This window comes from Cupressus sempervirens, chromosome 8 (genome assembly GCF_028749045.1).
Source record: "Cupressus sempervirens isolate cs-2001-9-10 chromosome 8, ASM2874904v1, whole genome shotgun sequence".
In the NCBI taxonomy this organism is placed as follows: Eukaryota; Viridiplantae; Streptophyta; class Pinopsida; order Cupressales; family Cupressaceae; genus Cupressus; species Cupressus sempervirens.
In genome coordinates this window covers 114,169,278-114,186,214 of record NC_143125.1, presented here as the reverse complement: position 1 = coordinate 114,186,214, position 16,937 = coordinate 114,169,278, and the positions used below count along the sequence as shown (strand labels likewise).

Genomic DNA, 16,937 nt, shown 5'->3' with positions numbered 1-16,937 from the left:
AGAGATTTGGCAATTAAAAGAGATAAAATGAAATTACTATGTGAGCAAAGAAAATTGCAAAGCAATAATGAAGAATTGACTTTCGAAGAGGATCAAGAACCACCGGTACCAAGAAACAAATAGGAATAATTGGAAAGACAAAGAGAACGAATGAGACTGTTACGATCAAGAAGACAATTGAATTGTGAAGCTACACCATCTTCTAATGTTGAAGTCATATCGTCCGCTACACCATCTTCCAATGTTGAAGTCATATCGTCCTCTCATGTTGAAGAGACACCAATTTGTAGATCCGATGATATACACACTCCATCATGTCATGTTGAAGGCACAACATCAACACATCAAGTAGGTGATATTCCATCTTTTGCATCTTATTGCCAAGGCACATCATCTTCGGTTCAAGGTACGCAATACACTCAACCTTATGTTGATGTTCAAAATGTTGAGAGAATTGAAGAGATTATAACACCTTCTAGAATTCGTTTTAGAAGACCAAAATATTTGATTGATATTGATAGTAACATTTTGAAATCAATGCCTGACAAGATTAGCAAGCGTACTTATCAAAGAAAAGTTAATCGTATGTGGAGATTATTTTTTGATGAATTAAATATTACAGGTCAATGCCAATTATTTGTTTAAATGATGAGGAATTTAAAATTTAGGCCTATCATGAAGATTCTTGGGCTAAGAACGATGGATGATTCAAATGAAAAAAAACATTGTAAAGAATTTAATGAATGCTTATGACAAAGTGGGTTCTAAATCACGCACCAAAGATAGTAATATCGCAAGACGAGTACTTACATCGACAATAGTAAGTAGCCAAATGAAGAAAGCTCGACTCATGAGAAAGACAAGCAAAACATTAAAAATTGGTAGAGGTACTCTAAGGAGAGCCATTCTAAGGCGTGAGAGATTGGAAGATCCAACAAAAAATGAGTTATGGACATTTAGCGGTAGACTATCGTGAAAGGATAAAGAAATTAGTGAAGCCTTGAAATCATTGATCGAAGATTTTTGAAAAAATAACACACGTGTTTCCCCTAATCAAAGAGATGTTGTAAGAAGGAGGATTGGTAGCCAAAATCGCAAGCCACATGCGAAACATTTTTTGGACTCAACTCAGACACAATTTTTTGCAAAATTTATTGGTATGTATCCTCAAATTTGAATAAGTCAAATATTTTTTGAGATGGGTAAACCTTTTTATGTGAAGATAAATCACACACGCACAACTTGTTGTTGTAGGATACATATTGAATTTTCTAACCATTTTGATGTTTTTAGGCATATATGCGTAATTTTGCATTCTCAGTTTGTTTTGCAGGATTGTGACATAAATGAGCCACCAAGATCTTCAAGGAAATTCATATCCAACATTTTATGTGAAATAAGGGACGGCCAACAATTTTACAAGACATCATGCTTGGATGGTACGTGCTTATTTTGTGGTTCTTTGCAACTTTTATCAACTTGTCAACATATGGATAGTACACATGCAATTGGAAATGAAATAGTAGATTACGAAAAATTTAAGACAGTGACATATGCTCTAAAAGATGGGAAACATGGTAAAAGATGTGATTTAGTCATTGAAAAGATTCCAGTGTATGAGTTCATGAAGATTTTTCGTGAAAACATTATTTACGAGTATGCAAGGCATACCCATAGAGCTCGATGGCTGGATTTGCAATTCAAGTTGTGCAAGGATACGTTTCCACTGGATACCATTGTTTTGGTTGTAGATTTCGTAGAGAACTACACACTACAACCACAAAATGAGGTACAAGCAAAGTATTATACTTCTCAACAGGTTTCCATAGTTGTTCACATAACATTCATGCATTCACCTACAAGTACAGAGGATGACAGGAAGATTTTGAGGGAGTACCATTTTTACATCATCGATGATCGATCACATTCTACGGAGTTTGTACATGGTTGTTTTCAACTATTTTATGGAGATTTGGCTAACAGGGGCATCACATATCGTCGGCACATTATTTGGTCAGACAATTGTGCATCTCAATTCAAGAATGCACGGATGTTCTATTGGTTGAGAAGGATGCACAAGTTGTGTAGAATTCAATACATGTGGAATTTCACAGAGGCTGGTCATAGAAAGGGAGAGCACGATGGTGCAGGCGCATGCATCAAAAGAGCCTTAGCTCGTGAAGAACTAAAGTACAAAGATGGAGCAATATTGATAGATGCAAAATCCATCGTCCAGTGGTGTAACGCTACAATGGGTCCAGGTAAGGAAGGTGAGTCTACGGTTCGTAGATTTTTTTGGTTGATAGATAATACTAACATTGCACCATATCAGAATTGTTGCACACTAACAGGATCCAGTGAGTTGCACTCTTTTAGAAGCTCTGATGCAGGTTCATGGAGTATCCACACATGAAAAATGGCATGCTATTGTCCATCATGTGCAGAGGAAAATTGGGATGACTGTGAGTCAACTGAATGGGTGGACAAATGGGATATACGGGTTTTGGACCCAATTGACACCTATCATCCCCCACAAGCATTGGAACTGGTACAGATGGAATCGTCTATTGACTTTGATCGCTTGTCTGATCTAGTGCAACTTGGTAATATATATATTTATATATCTTTGTAATTTCAATATGTAACTTTATAACTTTTACGCAAGTATTTTCTGAATTAATGTCTGCATTTTGTACATTTGTCACTGCAAGCCATGTTTTTGCTGTTATTGCACCTGAAGACAATGGAGAAGGGATAGATTATTATTTGTGTCATTGTGTTCAAGCCAAACAAAAATTGGATCACTCGGTTATAGATGGTGAAGGTTTAGAGTACCATGTCGGTGCAGTGGTTGTAACCGGCACATGGCTTAGACGATATTGTATGAAGAACCCTAACTTGTGGTTATTCGAGGATTGGCAAACAGAGAGGAAGATTCTTCATTATTCAAATCTTGTTGTCGCATCAAATCTCCACTTGATAAAATATGGTGGAAAACCACATAATAAGAATCTTTGGAAAGTTCGCGAGTCAGACCACGAGGCAATACTTGAGACATTAAAATGTCAAGCAAATCCAGTTGGTTCATTAGATTGAATACAGAGAGAGGGAGAGAGAGAAAGAGTGATCAGCTGGATCCAAATACATTGTTGCAACCTCTTCCCCAAGACCATCCACATGACTAAGGTGGACCGTATTGTTATGATGCGTAAGTGATAAGATTTAGTTTAAATCATAGATTTTATGTTTTGATTTGTTTAGAATCTAGATTTTATGTTTTGATGTCTCCAATTTTTTAAAGCTAGAACGATATTTTTCATATTTTCTTATTGTGACAATATTTTTCTTTCATTGCATGTTCTCTTGGATGACAGGAGGGAGAGAAGAAAAATAAGTAGATTTCCAAACAGCTAGCCACCCTTCTTCATGTAATTTATTCATTTAAGGTAAAAGTCCCATTTCCTTTGTTTGGCTTTGGTATTTGGTTATTTAAAGTCATTATTCTAGTTGGACCTTCGTATGTTTGAATTTGGGATTGTTTAGTGTCTATTTGTTATGATTATACTGAATTATTAATTCTATGATGTTTCTATTATTTAATTATTTAAAATAAATTAAAAATTTTTGTATAAAATTATTATTTTTTATTTCTATCTATTTGTTATGATTATTTCTATTATTTAAAATAAATTAATTCTATAATATCACTATGATGAACTATTTATATTTCTAAACTTTACATATTTTAAATTAGATATCTCTTGACTTAATTTACCAAAAAAATTAATTAAAATTTTAGGCATGCTAGTAGTACACCATGACCAACAATCAAACTATTATAACAATACAAATACATTTAAATAGTAATGTAAGAATGGTTTAGTTCACATAAAAAATAAGTCTATCTTAGATATTCTAAATACATCACAAAACTTTATCGCTTCAAAAAAATTGGAATTTCTCCCATCTACTTGAGTTCCCATCAATTGTCCATAAAATTGGGAAAGGGAATAGGTGCTATGCTCCCAATCCCAACATCCTCTTGTCCACTACTAGGAGATGTGTGTAATGTAGGATTCAACTCCATCAACTTAGTCATTTTTTTCACTAGTTGATTGGGACTCTCACCATTTGTTGCCAACTATGGTGACAATGCTTGGGGTTACACTTATTAAGTAAGAATATTTCCTAATCTAGGGATTAGAGCATTGAACATATCAGAATGTGATTTATGCTATGGGAGAAGAGGTATGTTGGGCATACTAATTGATTCTAGGGCTAGTGCAATTACATCTCCTTCCACTAGTGTTGTAAATATAATTTCTATAGTTGTTGAAGGTGCACCTCCAATATTTGGTCTATATCTCTTTCAAACATTTAGATTATCCTCTCTTTCTTTCCTCTTCTATTCCTTTAGTGCAACCTTCTCCGCAACTCATTTTCCCCTCTCTATAACATCTAAGATCTCATTTCTTGCAATCTTTTCCTCTCTCCCATCTTTCCTATCCCTGATCTTCTCCTTCATGTAAAGTGCATTAGCCTCAAATAACTTCTTAGTCTCTCTTGTTCCTTAGAATTTTGTATCCTTTTCTTTGGTAGCTATAGGAATCTACTGGGTAAACCACTATGTTGTTTTCTATCTAGTGGCATGTAACGTATAAAATCAACATCTCCATCATAGTCATTTTGGGCTTGGGTATCAAAAAATTGTTTACTATTTATTTCATCATGGTTGCCACCATTTGCAAAGCATTAGATGACGTCCTTGGGGTCAACATGTGGTGGGGATGGAATTAAAAGGGAAACATTTTCATCCCCACAAGTATTTGGTTACCCAAGGTTTGTGACAACCTCCTACAACCAATCTGGTTGTGAATCTTGCATTAGCAAGCTTAATCTAATATCAATGTTTGTTGTATGCTCAAGGTTTTATATCCTGTAATAGTCCACTGGCTGGTTTAGGTTTTCTGGTTGGGTATTTTTAGGTGCAATTGTACCTAGTCCCTTCATATTTTGTCCATAACTCCTCAACAAAGTGTTAATTGGTTGATCTAATAAGCCATTGATTTTTAGGAAGGATTCAATAGTGATTTCCTCCCCCTCGCTTTACAACTCATCAATATTTGCATCATCTACAGTAGTTGTTTCTTCTGATCCACTACTTGTGGGTTGTGGTTTAGATCCCTATTTTCCATCCTCATCAACAATGAAGCACTTTCTTGGGCCTATATCATTCACTAAAACCTCCCTATTCAAAGACCATATCCCTATCCTATGGAAACCACTCATTATATTATCGGGTGTAAGTGCCAAATTGGAGGCTTTGCTGGATAACATTCCTAACTCCTCACGACCAATATTGATTTGAGGGTTCCTAGCCAACCACACATTCCAAATATGTTTTAAGTAAGATTTTAATGGTGAGAAAAAACTAACATGCAATGATTGACACCTATAGATGGTATACGCTACAAGTGACACACAATCTATGCCCAACTTCTTTGCTTTATCAATTATTTTCCATTTCATATGGATTCCATGATCATCAAATACTAGAAGACACCTTTTTGAGAGAAACACCCCACATGGAATTGTTCTTACAAAGTGGTCTAGCCAATTCAAGAATAATTATTTCATCATCCATCCATGTACTTGGACTGCCATGCAGGCCTTGAGATCATAATTGAAAATGTAGTTTTTTTATATGTCTCTTAGCCTTGAACAAATAAAAATTGGAATTCTCTAACCAACAGTAATGTAAGGAGACCCACCCTGCTAGTTTAGGCCACTATGCCCAAACTAACCAATGACTTCTTCTGATCCTATAGGGTTTCTTCCTGACCCTATTCCCAAGAGGATATCTCCCAACTATCCCCTTCCCTAGGATCTATGCACACCAATTGACTATGTCAACTTCAATCACCCCAATATTCAAATGAAGGCATTTTCTCTCTACTAGGAAAAATTGGACACAAACCCCAATGCAATATCTAGGGTTATTATATGGTCCTCAACCTGATATTTCCAAACTCTCCTAATCATCACAAGACTCCACTCACCAACCCAAATCATAGATGTCCTTTTCTTTCTTACTTGACCTACTAGGTCTAGAGCCCTAATTAGGCCAAAATTTTCAAACTCACTAGGTGCTCTTGCACCATTCTCCCCATGTGACAAAGAACTCATGGTGGATAAATCTGAAGGAATTTCGTAGGAATACCTTTCTTTCCAAAATCACTCTCATCTATCCATGTTACTTCAGATTCTAGTTGATCCTTCCATTTGATAAGATGCTCCATATAGGTGCCATGACAAGTCTTCTTCTTGATTCTTGAATCCATAACCTTTTCAGCTTTTGGCTGAGATTATAATGGGATAGTGACTTCTTCAACCTTTGATTTTGTTTGTCCTTCTATGAATGTAGGCCCTTTATATTGAACTTAGTCCTTGACATTAAAGATAAGGTAAATTTCCAAGTTTGGTGGGAGTTCTATTTTGTCGGCATTAGAACCATAATTTGCAAGTACCTTACAAGGTCCTATCCTATGCATTTGTAGCTTGGTTGGAACACCCTATGCAAGTACCAGAACTTGTCCTTGGCATCATATCATGGCCTCAACACCTTGGATCATCTCAAAACATCTCATCTAACATGTTACAACTCCTTGCACACTCTCAACAACTCATCTCTTACACTTTCTCAATTTTGCCTCTTCTAGGCTTGTTCCAACTAGCCCTTGCCAGTCAGTAATTTGTTGTTTTCTCAAAAATTTTCCACAGAACTTCCTAAACTATTGAGTGATTAAAATACCCTTTTCCTCACTCTAAAACATACTCCAAAACCAACTACACTTGTTTTGTAAAATATCTCTCAAAATTGGCTATTTCAGTCTGCCAACTAGGCCTAGTTTGAGGTCATTTACAAAGAAACTCACAATCCCTTGACTTTTGGAACTCCCATGACCCAAAAAATTCTTAAGACATGACTCAAATGCAAGGATTCTTCTATTTTTTTGGTCTCATGATCAACTTTACAATGGTTTTTACAAAACCCTCCTTTCTAGCCCCTTTACCCTAGGGCTTTCTAGAACTCTTACTTTGCAATGTCTCTAGAACCCCAAAATGGTTCAAAAACCTTCACTTTGGTTATATTAGATGACTTCAAACATAAAATGCAACTCTTGTTTGGAGAAAACACTAAATCCACCTTGGGAGCAATCACATACCCCTTTTTATGCACTCAAATTTTAGGGAAAACTATGCAAATACTTCTTAAATGGTTTCAACACTCCACTTTTCAGATGGAAATGGTTATTATAGACTCAAACCAACAATAAAAATCCCAAACTTGAGGTTTCTCAACACTCAACAATCAAATTTGAAAACTGTTACCAGCACTTACTACTAGGACAATTTCTAGTTTTAACGGTCAAACTCCCAAACCATACAAAGGACCCCCCGCTGTTTTTTGCATTTTTAAACACTCTTTTTGGAGATGAACAATAACCTCTCTCACTTTTTGGAGATCACACTCCGTTTTCATTTTACGACTCCATCTCGGGTGATGCTGAAACTTGCAATGTCGGCTAGTACAAAGTTGTCAACTGCCAAATCTCTCTCACCTTTCCTTGTGGGATCGAACTGTCTGCTCCCTTAGCTCCGCATGGCTGGGTAAACCCTATCCCCAAACTCATTCTATCCCCTTCAGTGCTTGAACGTTCTCAGGCACGCCAATCCAGAATGTCCCCAAGGGTCACTAAATGCCATAGGGCTGCGATCTTTGACAGGGTATATCTTGGAGCTCGTGTGAGGTATGGATGTGATTCTAGTTCCTACAGGACCATGTTGCAGAGACCTACAATAACCTCTCTCACTTTTTGGAGATCACACTCCATTTTTGTTTTACAACGCCATCTCGGGTGATGCTGGAACTTGCAGTGTGGGCCAGTACAAAGTTGCCAACTGCCAAATCTCTCTCACCTTTCGTCGTGGGATCGAACTGTCTGCTCCGTTAGCTCCGGGTGGCTGGGTAAACCCTATCCCCAACCTCATCCTATCCCCTTCAGTGCTTGAACGTTCTCAGGCACGCCAATCCGGAATGTCCCCAAGGGTCACTAAATGCCATAGGGGTGCGATCTTTGACAGGGCATATCTCGGAGCTTGTGCAAGGTATAGATGCAATTCTAGTTCTTATAGGACCGTGTTGTAGAGATCTACAATAACCTCTCTCTCTTTTTGGAGATCACATTTTGTTTTCATTTTACAATGCCATCTCGGGTGATGCTGAAACTTGTAGTGTTGGTCAGTACAAAGTTGCCAACTGCCAAATCTCTCTCATCTTTCGTCGTGGGATCAAACTGTCTACTCCATTAGCTTCAGGTGGCTGGGTAAGCCCTATCCCCAACCTTGTCTTGTCCCCTTCAGTGCTCAAATGTTCTCAGGCATGCCGAACCAGAATGTCCCTAAGGGTCACTAAATGCCACAGGGCTGCGATCTTTGACGGGGCATATCTCGAAGCTCGTGCAAGATATGGATGAGATTCCAATTCCTACAGGATTGTGTTGCAGAGACCTACAATAACCTCTCTCAATTTTTGGAGATCACATTACGTTTTCATTCTACAATGCCATCTCGAGTGATGTTGAAACTTGTAGTGTTGGCCAGTACAAAGTTGCCAACTGCCAAATCTCTCTCATCTTTCGTCGTGGAATCAAACTGTCTACTCCATTAGCTCCGAGTGGCCAGGTAAACCCTATCCCCAACCTCTTCCTATCCCCTTCAATGCTCAAACGTTCTCAGGCACGCTGAACCAAAATGTCCCTAAGGGCCACTAAATGCCATAGGGCTGCGATCTTTGACGGGGCATATCTATGGACTGTCAATACTTCGACTATACTTTAAGTCAACGATTATCAATATGTGAAAAAATAGAACTCGTTGTATTTTGAAGTACTTAGAAGATGGCCTTGCCCTTCCCCAGGAGTTTCAGAAATGGGAGACATTAGGTAAGAGAGTGAAAATGTTACTATCGCTTCAACGCACATGACACAATTGGAAATGCAAATTTTGATGGTAATCATTTTGTGATAAGGGAGAGACTAGGGATGATCATTTTTACTATCTCTTTAGTAGTGGAATTTTGTTTGCTCTTGAATTTGGTGGTGGGGGATCAGTGGTAAGTCTCCTTGGATATTCCTTCTTATGATGTTAGTGACAAGTGTTGCTCTTTGAAAACACTTGTACAATCTTTTTTAAATTATTAGATAAAAAAAGAGAATTGTAAGTATTAAACATGATTAGCCTTTAGTTCCTAGAAGATCTTTATTTCCCCATCAATGCATTTAGAAAGTTAAGTTTTAAGAAGATCATAAATAGAAAAAATTAGAGAAGCGATTTAAATATTTATATTGATTGGAAACACGTGAGTCTTGAGTTTCCTCTACCTTTTAAAGAATGTTCCTTAGCTAGCAGACCTAATTCCACATTCCATAAGTCTGTCATTGCGCTAAAGATTTAGGAAACCAACTGCTCTAAGATAAAGCTTCCCGGTCAATAGTAATCTAGCCTATTGAGGTACATAATACTTCTCAATTAAACTTGTGTTAATTCAGTATTAATTTTGTAGTTAACTACAATTTCAGTATCTGTGTACAGGGGGTGACTGAGAAAACTATTTGACGTCCAATTTAAAAATATATTTGTAAGGATCTCGACCAAGGTTCACAACTTCGATGATTAATACATTCATTCAGGCCAGAACCTCACTACAAAAAAAAATATATAAAAAAGGTAGTGAATAACGTCATGTCTAGACCCAAATCAACCAATGAAAGTCAAATTAGCATAATGTGGAACAACAATATATGCATTGAGTGGGTTGTCATAAAAAAGCTTCATAATAAAATTCATGTCTAGAATTAAAAGACCTTAAAGAACATTTATGCTTGTAACACAAATGGCCATTCAAAACTGAATATGATTACAATATGTGAAATAGCATTACAAGAACTTGTAATGCTCTTGTGAACATCGTGTTAACTCTTGTAAGAATCCCTAAGATGCTTGTTATAGTCAAAATTTTGTTGAAATTGAATTAATTTTTATCCTGTCGGTTAATTGGCTTAGGGTGATATATGCTTCTTGGATGGAATAATGAGTTCGTGATTAACTCTGTATTAAGATTCATAGCATCTTCTAGTTATTTGCAAAGGAAATTTATATCTATAGTAGATACTACATGATGTTTTAACAAATAAAGTAATGCGTTAAAGACTATTATTTCCAAGGTATTATGTCATAGTATTTTAATTGTAATGATCTTAGACTAATGATATTCTTGAAGGTAACTTCGACATGTAGCAAGAAAGACAACCTACAACGAAGGCTATATTGTGCCTACAACCAAAGCCATAAATGCTCACAGCCAAAGCCACTAGTGCACATAGCCAAAGCCATGGATTCTTATAGCCAAAGTTACAAGTGTTCGAAGCCAAAGCCATGAGTACATGAAGTTGATGATCACAATTGTTTACAACTATTCACCAGAAACAACTTCTTTGCAGTTTTTGAGAAATACTAATAAAGCAAAAAAAAACATCTACTAGTTGGTAGACATAATGGCAACTCTCTAGCAATTGAATTTAATTTCATACATGCACATATCTAATTTAATGTCATACACGAACATATCTAATTTAACGTCATACATGAACAAACATATAATATAAAATGATAACCAATAATGTCATATACATTAACAAACACATAATATATTATGATAACCAATAATGTCGTATATGAACAAACATATCATATATTAACCAATAATGTCATACATCAAATATAGAATGTCATATGTACATCAAATGTGTATTGAATATGTCTCTCAGATGCCTATATATATACATGGGGAAGGAAACAAGTCTCTATATATATGTATCAAATATCTCAACTACATCTTTTCCTTCCCACGAGGGGAAGGAGACAAGTCTCTCGACATCCTCTACTGTCGTGTGGAGGGAGACAGTGGAGATGACGGGGCCCTCCTGACACGCTCACTTGACCTCTTGTTGAGGCTCTTCTCCAGGTCCAACTGATACAAAGAAAGTAGATATGAATCAATATTTATTATACGTTGAAATCAAATATATGTACTCACAAAATCAATTATTTTCTTACCGCCAACAAATAGTCACTCTGTAAGTCCACCTCAAATGCTCGTGGACGATCAGGCATGACAAGACCCTACAACAATTCAATAAATATAATCACTTATAAATAACATTATAAATTTTGAGATTAACTATTATAAACAACAACTAAAACGAAGAAAATTCTTTCATACCTCCGTCAGTGGCTGTGAGCTAGCCATAGCTGCGGCCACTCCACTATCAATAGACTGTCGCAAATGAGGAGGTGTGTCCGACATCATGAGCTACAGGTCATACAATACACGTTATATCTAACATGAAACATGGAATAAATATAATCAAATGAATTAAATTAACATGAAACAATTGTACCTGTGTGAAGCTCGTATGATGTCTCTGCTCTGCGTTTGTGGTAAAGGTTGAGGGTCCTGTGGAGAACTGATGCACATGCATATTTTTTTTGGTCAATCCTTAATATGATTACGTAATAAATATATGTATTAATTAAAATGATTAAATTGATACATACCTCAGGACTCATCGAAGTGACAAAAAATGGGCCTGGAGGATCGCTGCTAGGCCTAGGAACACTTTGACCCTAAATTTTGAACAATGTCAATAAATCCTAATTAATTAATCATTCACTATACGTATGAAATGTGATCAAATTAGTAATTTACCTGTGTGCCAATGCCAAATGTATCGTTTAGGAACTGATCGGTGACAAGCCCATCATCTACACCATCTCCGACATGAGTGCCAAATGTGCATAAGGATCCGCATGAAGTGCACATGTGACCACGATGTATAGAAGGCTCCCCCTCAACTAATGGGCTTGTGGAATGGATGAGGGTCTGCGTCAAAGCATTAATGGTCCATAGAGTGCTGGCCTCTACATGTTCCTTCACAACTGAAGGAATAATCACATGCTCGTGCTATGGATGGACCACGACTGCCCTAACTACATTAGGGTCACGACGTGCTCCTGGCCTCTCAAATGTTGACGCCCCACCTCTACCCTAGGAGTCTAACATATCAAAATAATTGGGGATCTCCCCAAGGACAAACTCACAATATAATTTCTTCAAAAAATACATGGGGACCTCGTGATTGTTGCAAGGAGGGGCATCAAAAACCATCCACCATCTATCCCAAAAATTATTTCTAATAGCATCATGTATGCACCAATGGATGGGGAATCGTTTAGTACCTTCTCTAACAGTATTTTGCTCACCAGGTTTTCTAAATAATGCACATATACTACCTTTTGGTATTTCTTTTTTTCTAACATCTTCATATGACAATTTATTTGCATAAAATCTTCTTTGTTCATCCCTCTTAGCCCGCCAAATATCTAACTGCCCACTAACTGAGGCTATTTGAGTGTTAATGGATTCGAGGGATGATGCCAATTGAGCCCTCATTGGATTGGTTTGTCCAGATTCTTTCAACCGAGCAATGATTCCTTCTAATTCAGTTTTGCCTCTCTCTATTTCATTTCTTATATTTTCTTGTGTGCCTGGTGGAGGTCTTGCAATTGGTTTGGGTTGTGAAATTTGTTCTTCTTCTTGAGGAGGGTTTTGGTTTTGGGGTTCTTGAGGGTTTTGATGTTCTTGTGGATTTTCTGGTTGATTATGAACATTTCCTGATAAAAAATCAATTGAAATTCAAATAAATAAACAAATCTAAATGAAATTTGTAAAAACCCTACAAAAGAATATAAAAAACTTACAAAACAATATGAAAAATATATCAAACAATGCAAAGTTAGGTTTATATCACTTACGGCGTCGTCGTGGGTGCGCTTGTGGTCTTGGATTTCATCGACGAGGAGGCATTTTGGCAAATGGTGGTGCAAATGGTGAGTCTTCAACTCGCGTACGCGCTGCTCGCTGTAGGAGTAGAAGAAAATGCTGATGAAAATGATGAGCTACGGGTTTGCAGCCCATCATATATACTTTTTATTTTTTTAAAGCACGCACTATAGTGCGTACGCGCTTTTTAAAATAGGAAAAAAAAATTTCCTTGTCACCTTTTTGGCACCACAACTCGGTGCATATGCCCAATTACAAATTACTTTATATATTGATTATTATATTAAATGTCAATTTAATCTAATAAAAAAAAAAATAATAGTAAAAATTTCTAATTTATCACACGTATACAAATGTAAAGAATAAGAATATTTACGTAAGTGAGCGCATTATATTAAATACAATCTTTATATTTGAAAAAAGAAACATAATAAAAAAAAATTCAAAAAATCTAATTGACAAATGTTTTGATCAAATTAAACATTGATATACTAATTATAAATTATTTTATATATTAATTATAATATAAGATGTCAATTAATCAATCTAATCAAAAAAATTTATAAATAAAATTAATCAAATATAAAGAATAATAATATTTAATGTATTCACACATTTCATCAAAAATAGTAAAAAGTTTTTGACTTTCCATTTTAAAACAAAAACATTCCAACTTTAAGTGAGCACATTACATATGTTAAATGGTAAGTGTTTTTACAGGGAGGTGTAGCACTTAGGTAATGAAATTTTATACTAGCACTTGCACCAGAAAGAGGTGCAAGAGGTATGTTGATAGGTATTTAATTTGAAAGTACAATTGAACTTTTGCATGGTAAAATATAGAAAGCAATCTACTAAATAGTAGTGTTAAATAGAGTTTGTGGCTCTTGTAGGTTAAAAGCACTATACTAAAATACATGGAAGAAAATTGTTTTGTTCCTAATTACAAATTGTCTCTATTTCAGAAGGTGAACTTTTATAATTCGTGAGTGAATATTTTTTATGAATTAAAGAAACAAAGTAATTTAACAATCAATACTTTAAAAGTGAGTGTAGAGCTCATTCTCTTAGTCTGACAAAATATTTAAATGTAAAATGCAAAATCAATGAGGAGTACAAGATCAATACTAAAACCAATCAATGCTTACCGAAATTGATCACATAAGGTTGCAAAACATAGAAAACTAAGCCCATGCGCAATAGATTTCAAGAGTTAAAAGATAGTATCATTTATTCTATTGAAAGAAATACTAATAATGATATAAAAAAAGCTTAATGAACTATTGGCATTGATGTATTTCTAATAACCTTGAAGTCTATAAAGGTTTCATCTATATAGGTTTCATCCACATACAAGTTTCTATCACAAATATGTCAATGTATAACCTCCCGATTTCAATTTATCATGCAATCTTTTTAAAAAAGGAATGTTGAACAATCTATTTTTTTAAGAAAGAGATTTGTGATGTAAACCACTCCATTATATGGAAATGATATTCCATCAAATCTAAGAAAAATTCCACCACAGGTGTGATGCACATGCATACATAGCTCAATAGAATACTGCAAAATGATAAAATTGCATCACTTCTACCTTAAAGATAGGAAACAAAATTAAACAAAAAGGTTTTTCTCTTGTATATTCTTCTCTTCCATAAAATTTTATATCACCAACAATGTGACTTCTTGAAATTTTTGATTTGGGTCATAAGAGGAAATGTGAGTTCTAGACCAATGCTCATAGAAGAAAGGTGTATACATTCTTTTACACCTAAAATTGTCCTTTTCACTAAGATATTGATTTTCTATGACCTCAAGGTTTATTGTCATAAATCCAAACTACATTTTATGCTTATTATTGAACGAGACTCTTGAAAGATGGAGACAAATCTAATTAATTATTTTTTGTTGATATAGGATGTGGACATTGTGATCCCTACTATGTTGAATAGAGGTGTAGATGTAAACAAAGATGTCCATCTACCTTAGTTTGAGCCCATTTATCTCACAAAGACTGAAATATATTTGATCATTTCTCAAAGTGATAATATTGCATATTAAACAAAAATAAATATCTAAGACAAGATGACTATTTTTTTTTACTAGCCTAATAGTGAATTTGTATCCATTGTGAATCTCTCCTAACTCCAATAGAAAAAAACTTTATTTAACCAAATGACACATAATTAAATACAATTTTAGTAAAAGATAAAGTGACTAAAAGTGGACAACCCTTCACGATGTTACTTCACTGAATTAGGGTCAAAAAATTAACAGGCTTGAAGTTGGTACTAGACCAAAGCTACTTCACACCCAATTTTATTAGCCATGGGTTTATCATAGAAAATAATATTTTATTAATTGTACAATTAAAATGTTCAAAATTCAGTATGAGTTAGCATGAAAAGATGCTAACCTTAACTAAGTTTATATTAGAGAATCCATATTAAGTCTTTGTGCTTCAAAATTTGTGTTATTTATTGAAATTCAACATTGATTTTTAGCAATATTGTATTAGTTTGTCAAGGTGTAATATGCCTTCCTTTGTTTGTTACTATGTCTGCCTTGAAGTGGTTTGTTAATATGTTTGAAAATATAAAAAATTACAGAGTTTGAAAAATAAGAAGATCTAGAGTCCTCTATTTTTGTTACTTTCTTAAAGAAGTATTTGGATGGAGGAGTTGGTCTCATGTCTACCACAAGAGCTTCATTTCTGCTCAAGAAGACTTCAACTTGATGCCTTGTAAGCTGTGATTTTTCTTAACTAGACTGGTGTGACTATTATGAATTGTAAAGGTTAGAAGATAGATCTAACTAGTGTTGAGATTTTTTTAACTAACTGTGGTTACTCTAAGAATATCTGAGAGACATATTTGCTAGAGTTCAAGATATTTTATGTAGACTAGTGAGCCTACTCTAAATTCTAAAGCTCAAAAGATTAATCTATCAAACATTTTTTACTTTCAAATATGTAATTGTTACAAGCTTTGTAGACATTTCCTTATTGTCTTCAAAATTTTGCAGTTATGAGATTCTTGGTTTTTCAATATTATTTGATTACAGTTCATAGTTCTATAATATTTTTAAGTTGGTGTTAAAAAGTTTTGAGATGTAGTTTCCAAGGCATTCCCAAAAATTTGAATAAAGTAATGGGATAGTGCCTCAAGGGGTAAAGGGAAGTGTGGGTAAGCGCACCAAGTTGTGGTGCCAAAAGGGGGGTATAAGTGGACACCTTTTTCTTGAAATCTACAAATTTTGAACTTCAACAAGAATTTGAAGATAGTTACACTCAAAATTTTAAGATATGACAAAAAAAAAAGTTGTAGTCCTTTGAATCTAGTTTCTAAACTACTATTTTTTTTTCAAAGTGGTTTAGTTTTAGGTCCTCAAAAAAGGGGGCCACAAAAAGTGGTACTGTTTATTCCAAAAAAACATAACACAGTACAAAGTGTGCCCCCCCTAAAATTTTAACTTTTTTTTTGAAATTCTTTAATTGCTCTGGTCAAAAGTTACTTAACACTATGTAGTTTATCCTAAATTTTTCTGGTAATTTTATAATTTGTATTTTTTTTTGAATGAATTTTTTAACTAGACACATCCCAAAAATGTGAAATATTTGTGTGCTCCCCCTAGAAATAATTGAAAACTAATCTAAAATCAAAACTTATTTTTTCAAAGTGTGTAGAATGGAGTCTAGTTTCTAAAAAACTAAGTTGTTGCAAAATTTGATGAATGAGCTAAAATCTATAGCCCAATTAGTACATGGTGGTTTTTGACAAAAAATGAACATACATTCAAAATAAATTATAGATGAAAGGCTTGAAATAGTTCAAATTAGAAATAAATTATATGGTTTAGATAGCTAACACAAAGACCTATAATGCTATGTAACCTGATCTTATCGATACCCAATCACGAGGAATCTTGAAGGGGAACACACAAGAAAAATCAATCATTTTTGGTATGTTTGCTG

At 34.9% G+C, this 16,937-nt stretch overlaps 1 protein-coding gene across 1 annotated transcript in view; it reads right to left on the bottom strand.

The window, feature by feature from the left end:
* Positions 1 to 16,937, bottom strand: part of LOC149541848 (uncharacterized) — an 88,125-nt gene that overhangs the window by 13,643 nt on the left and 57,545 nt on the right. Inside the window, exon 6 of the mRNA XM_089796930.1 lies at positions 11,950 to 11,976. Within this exon, the coding sequence (XP_089653056.1) occupies positions 11,950 to 11,976 (27 nt within the window). The remainder of the gene's footprint in view (positions 1 to 11,949; positions 11,977 to 16,937) is intronic.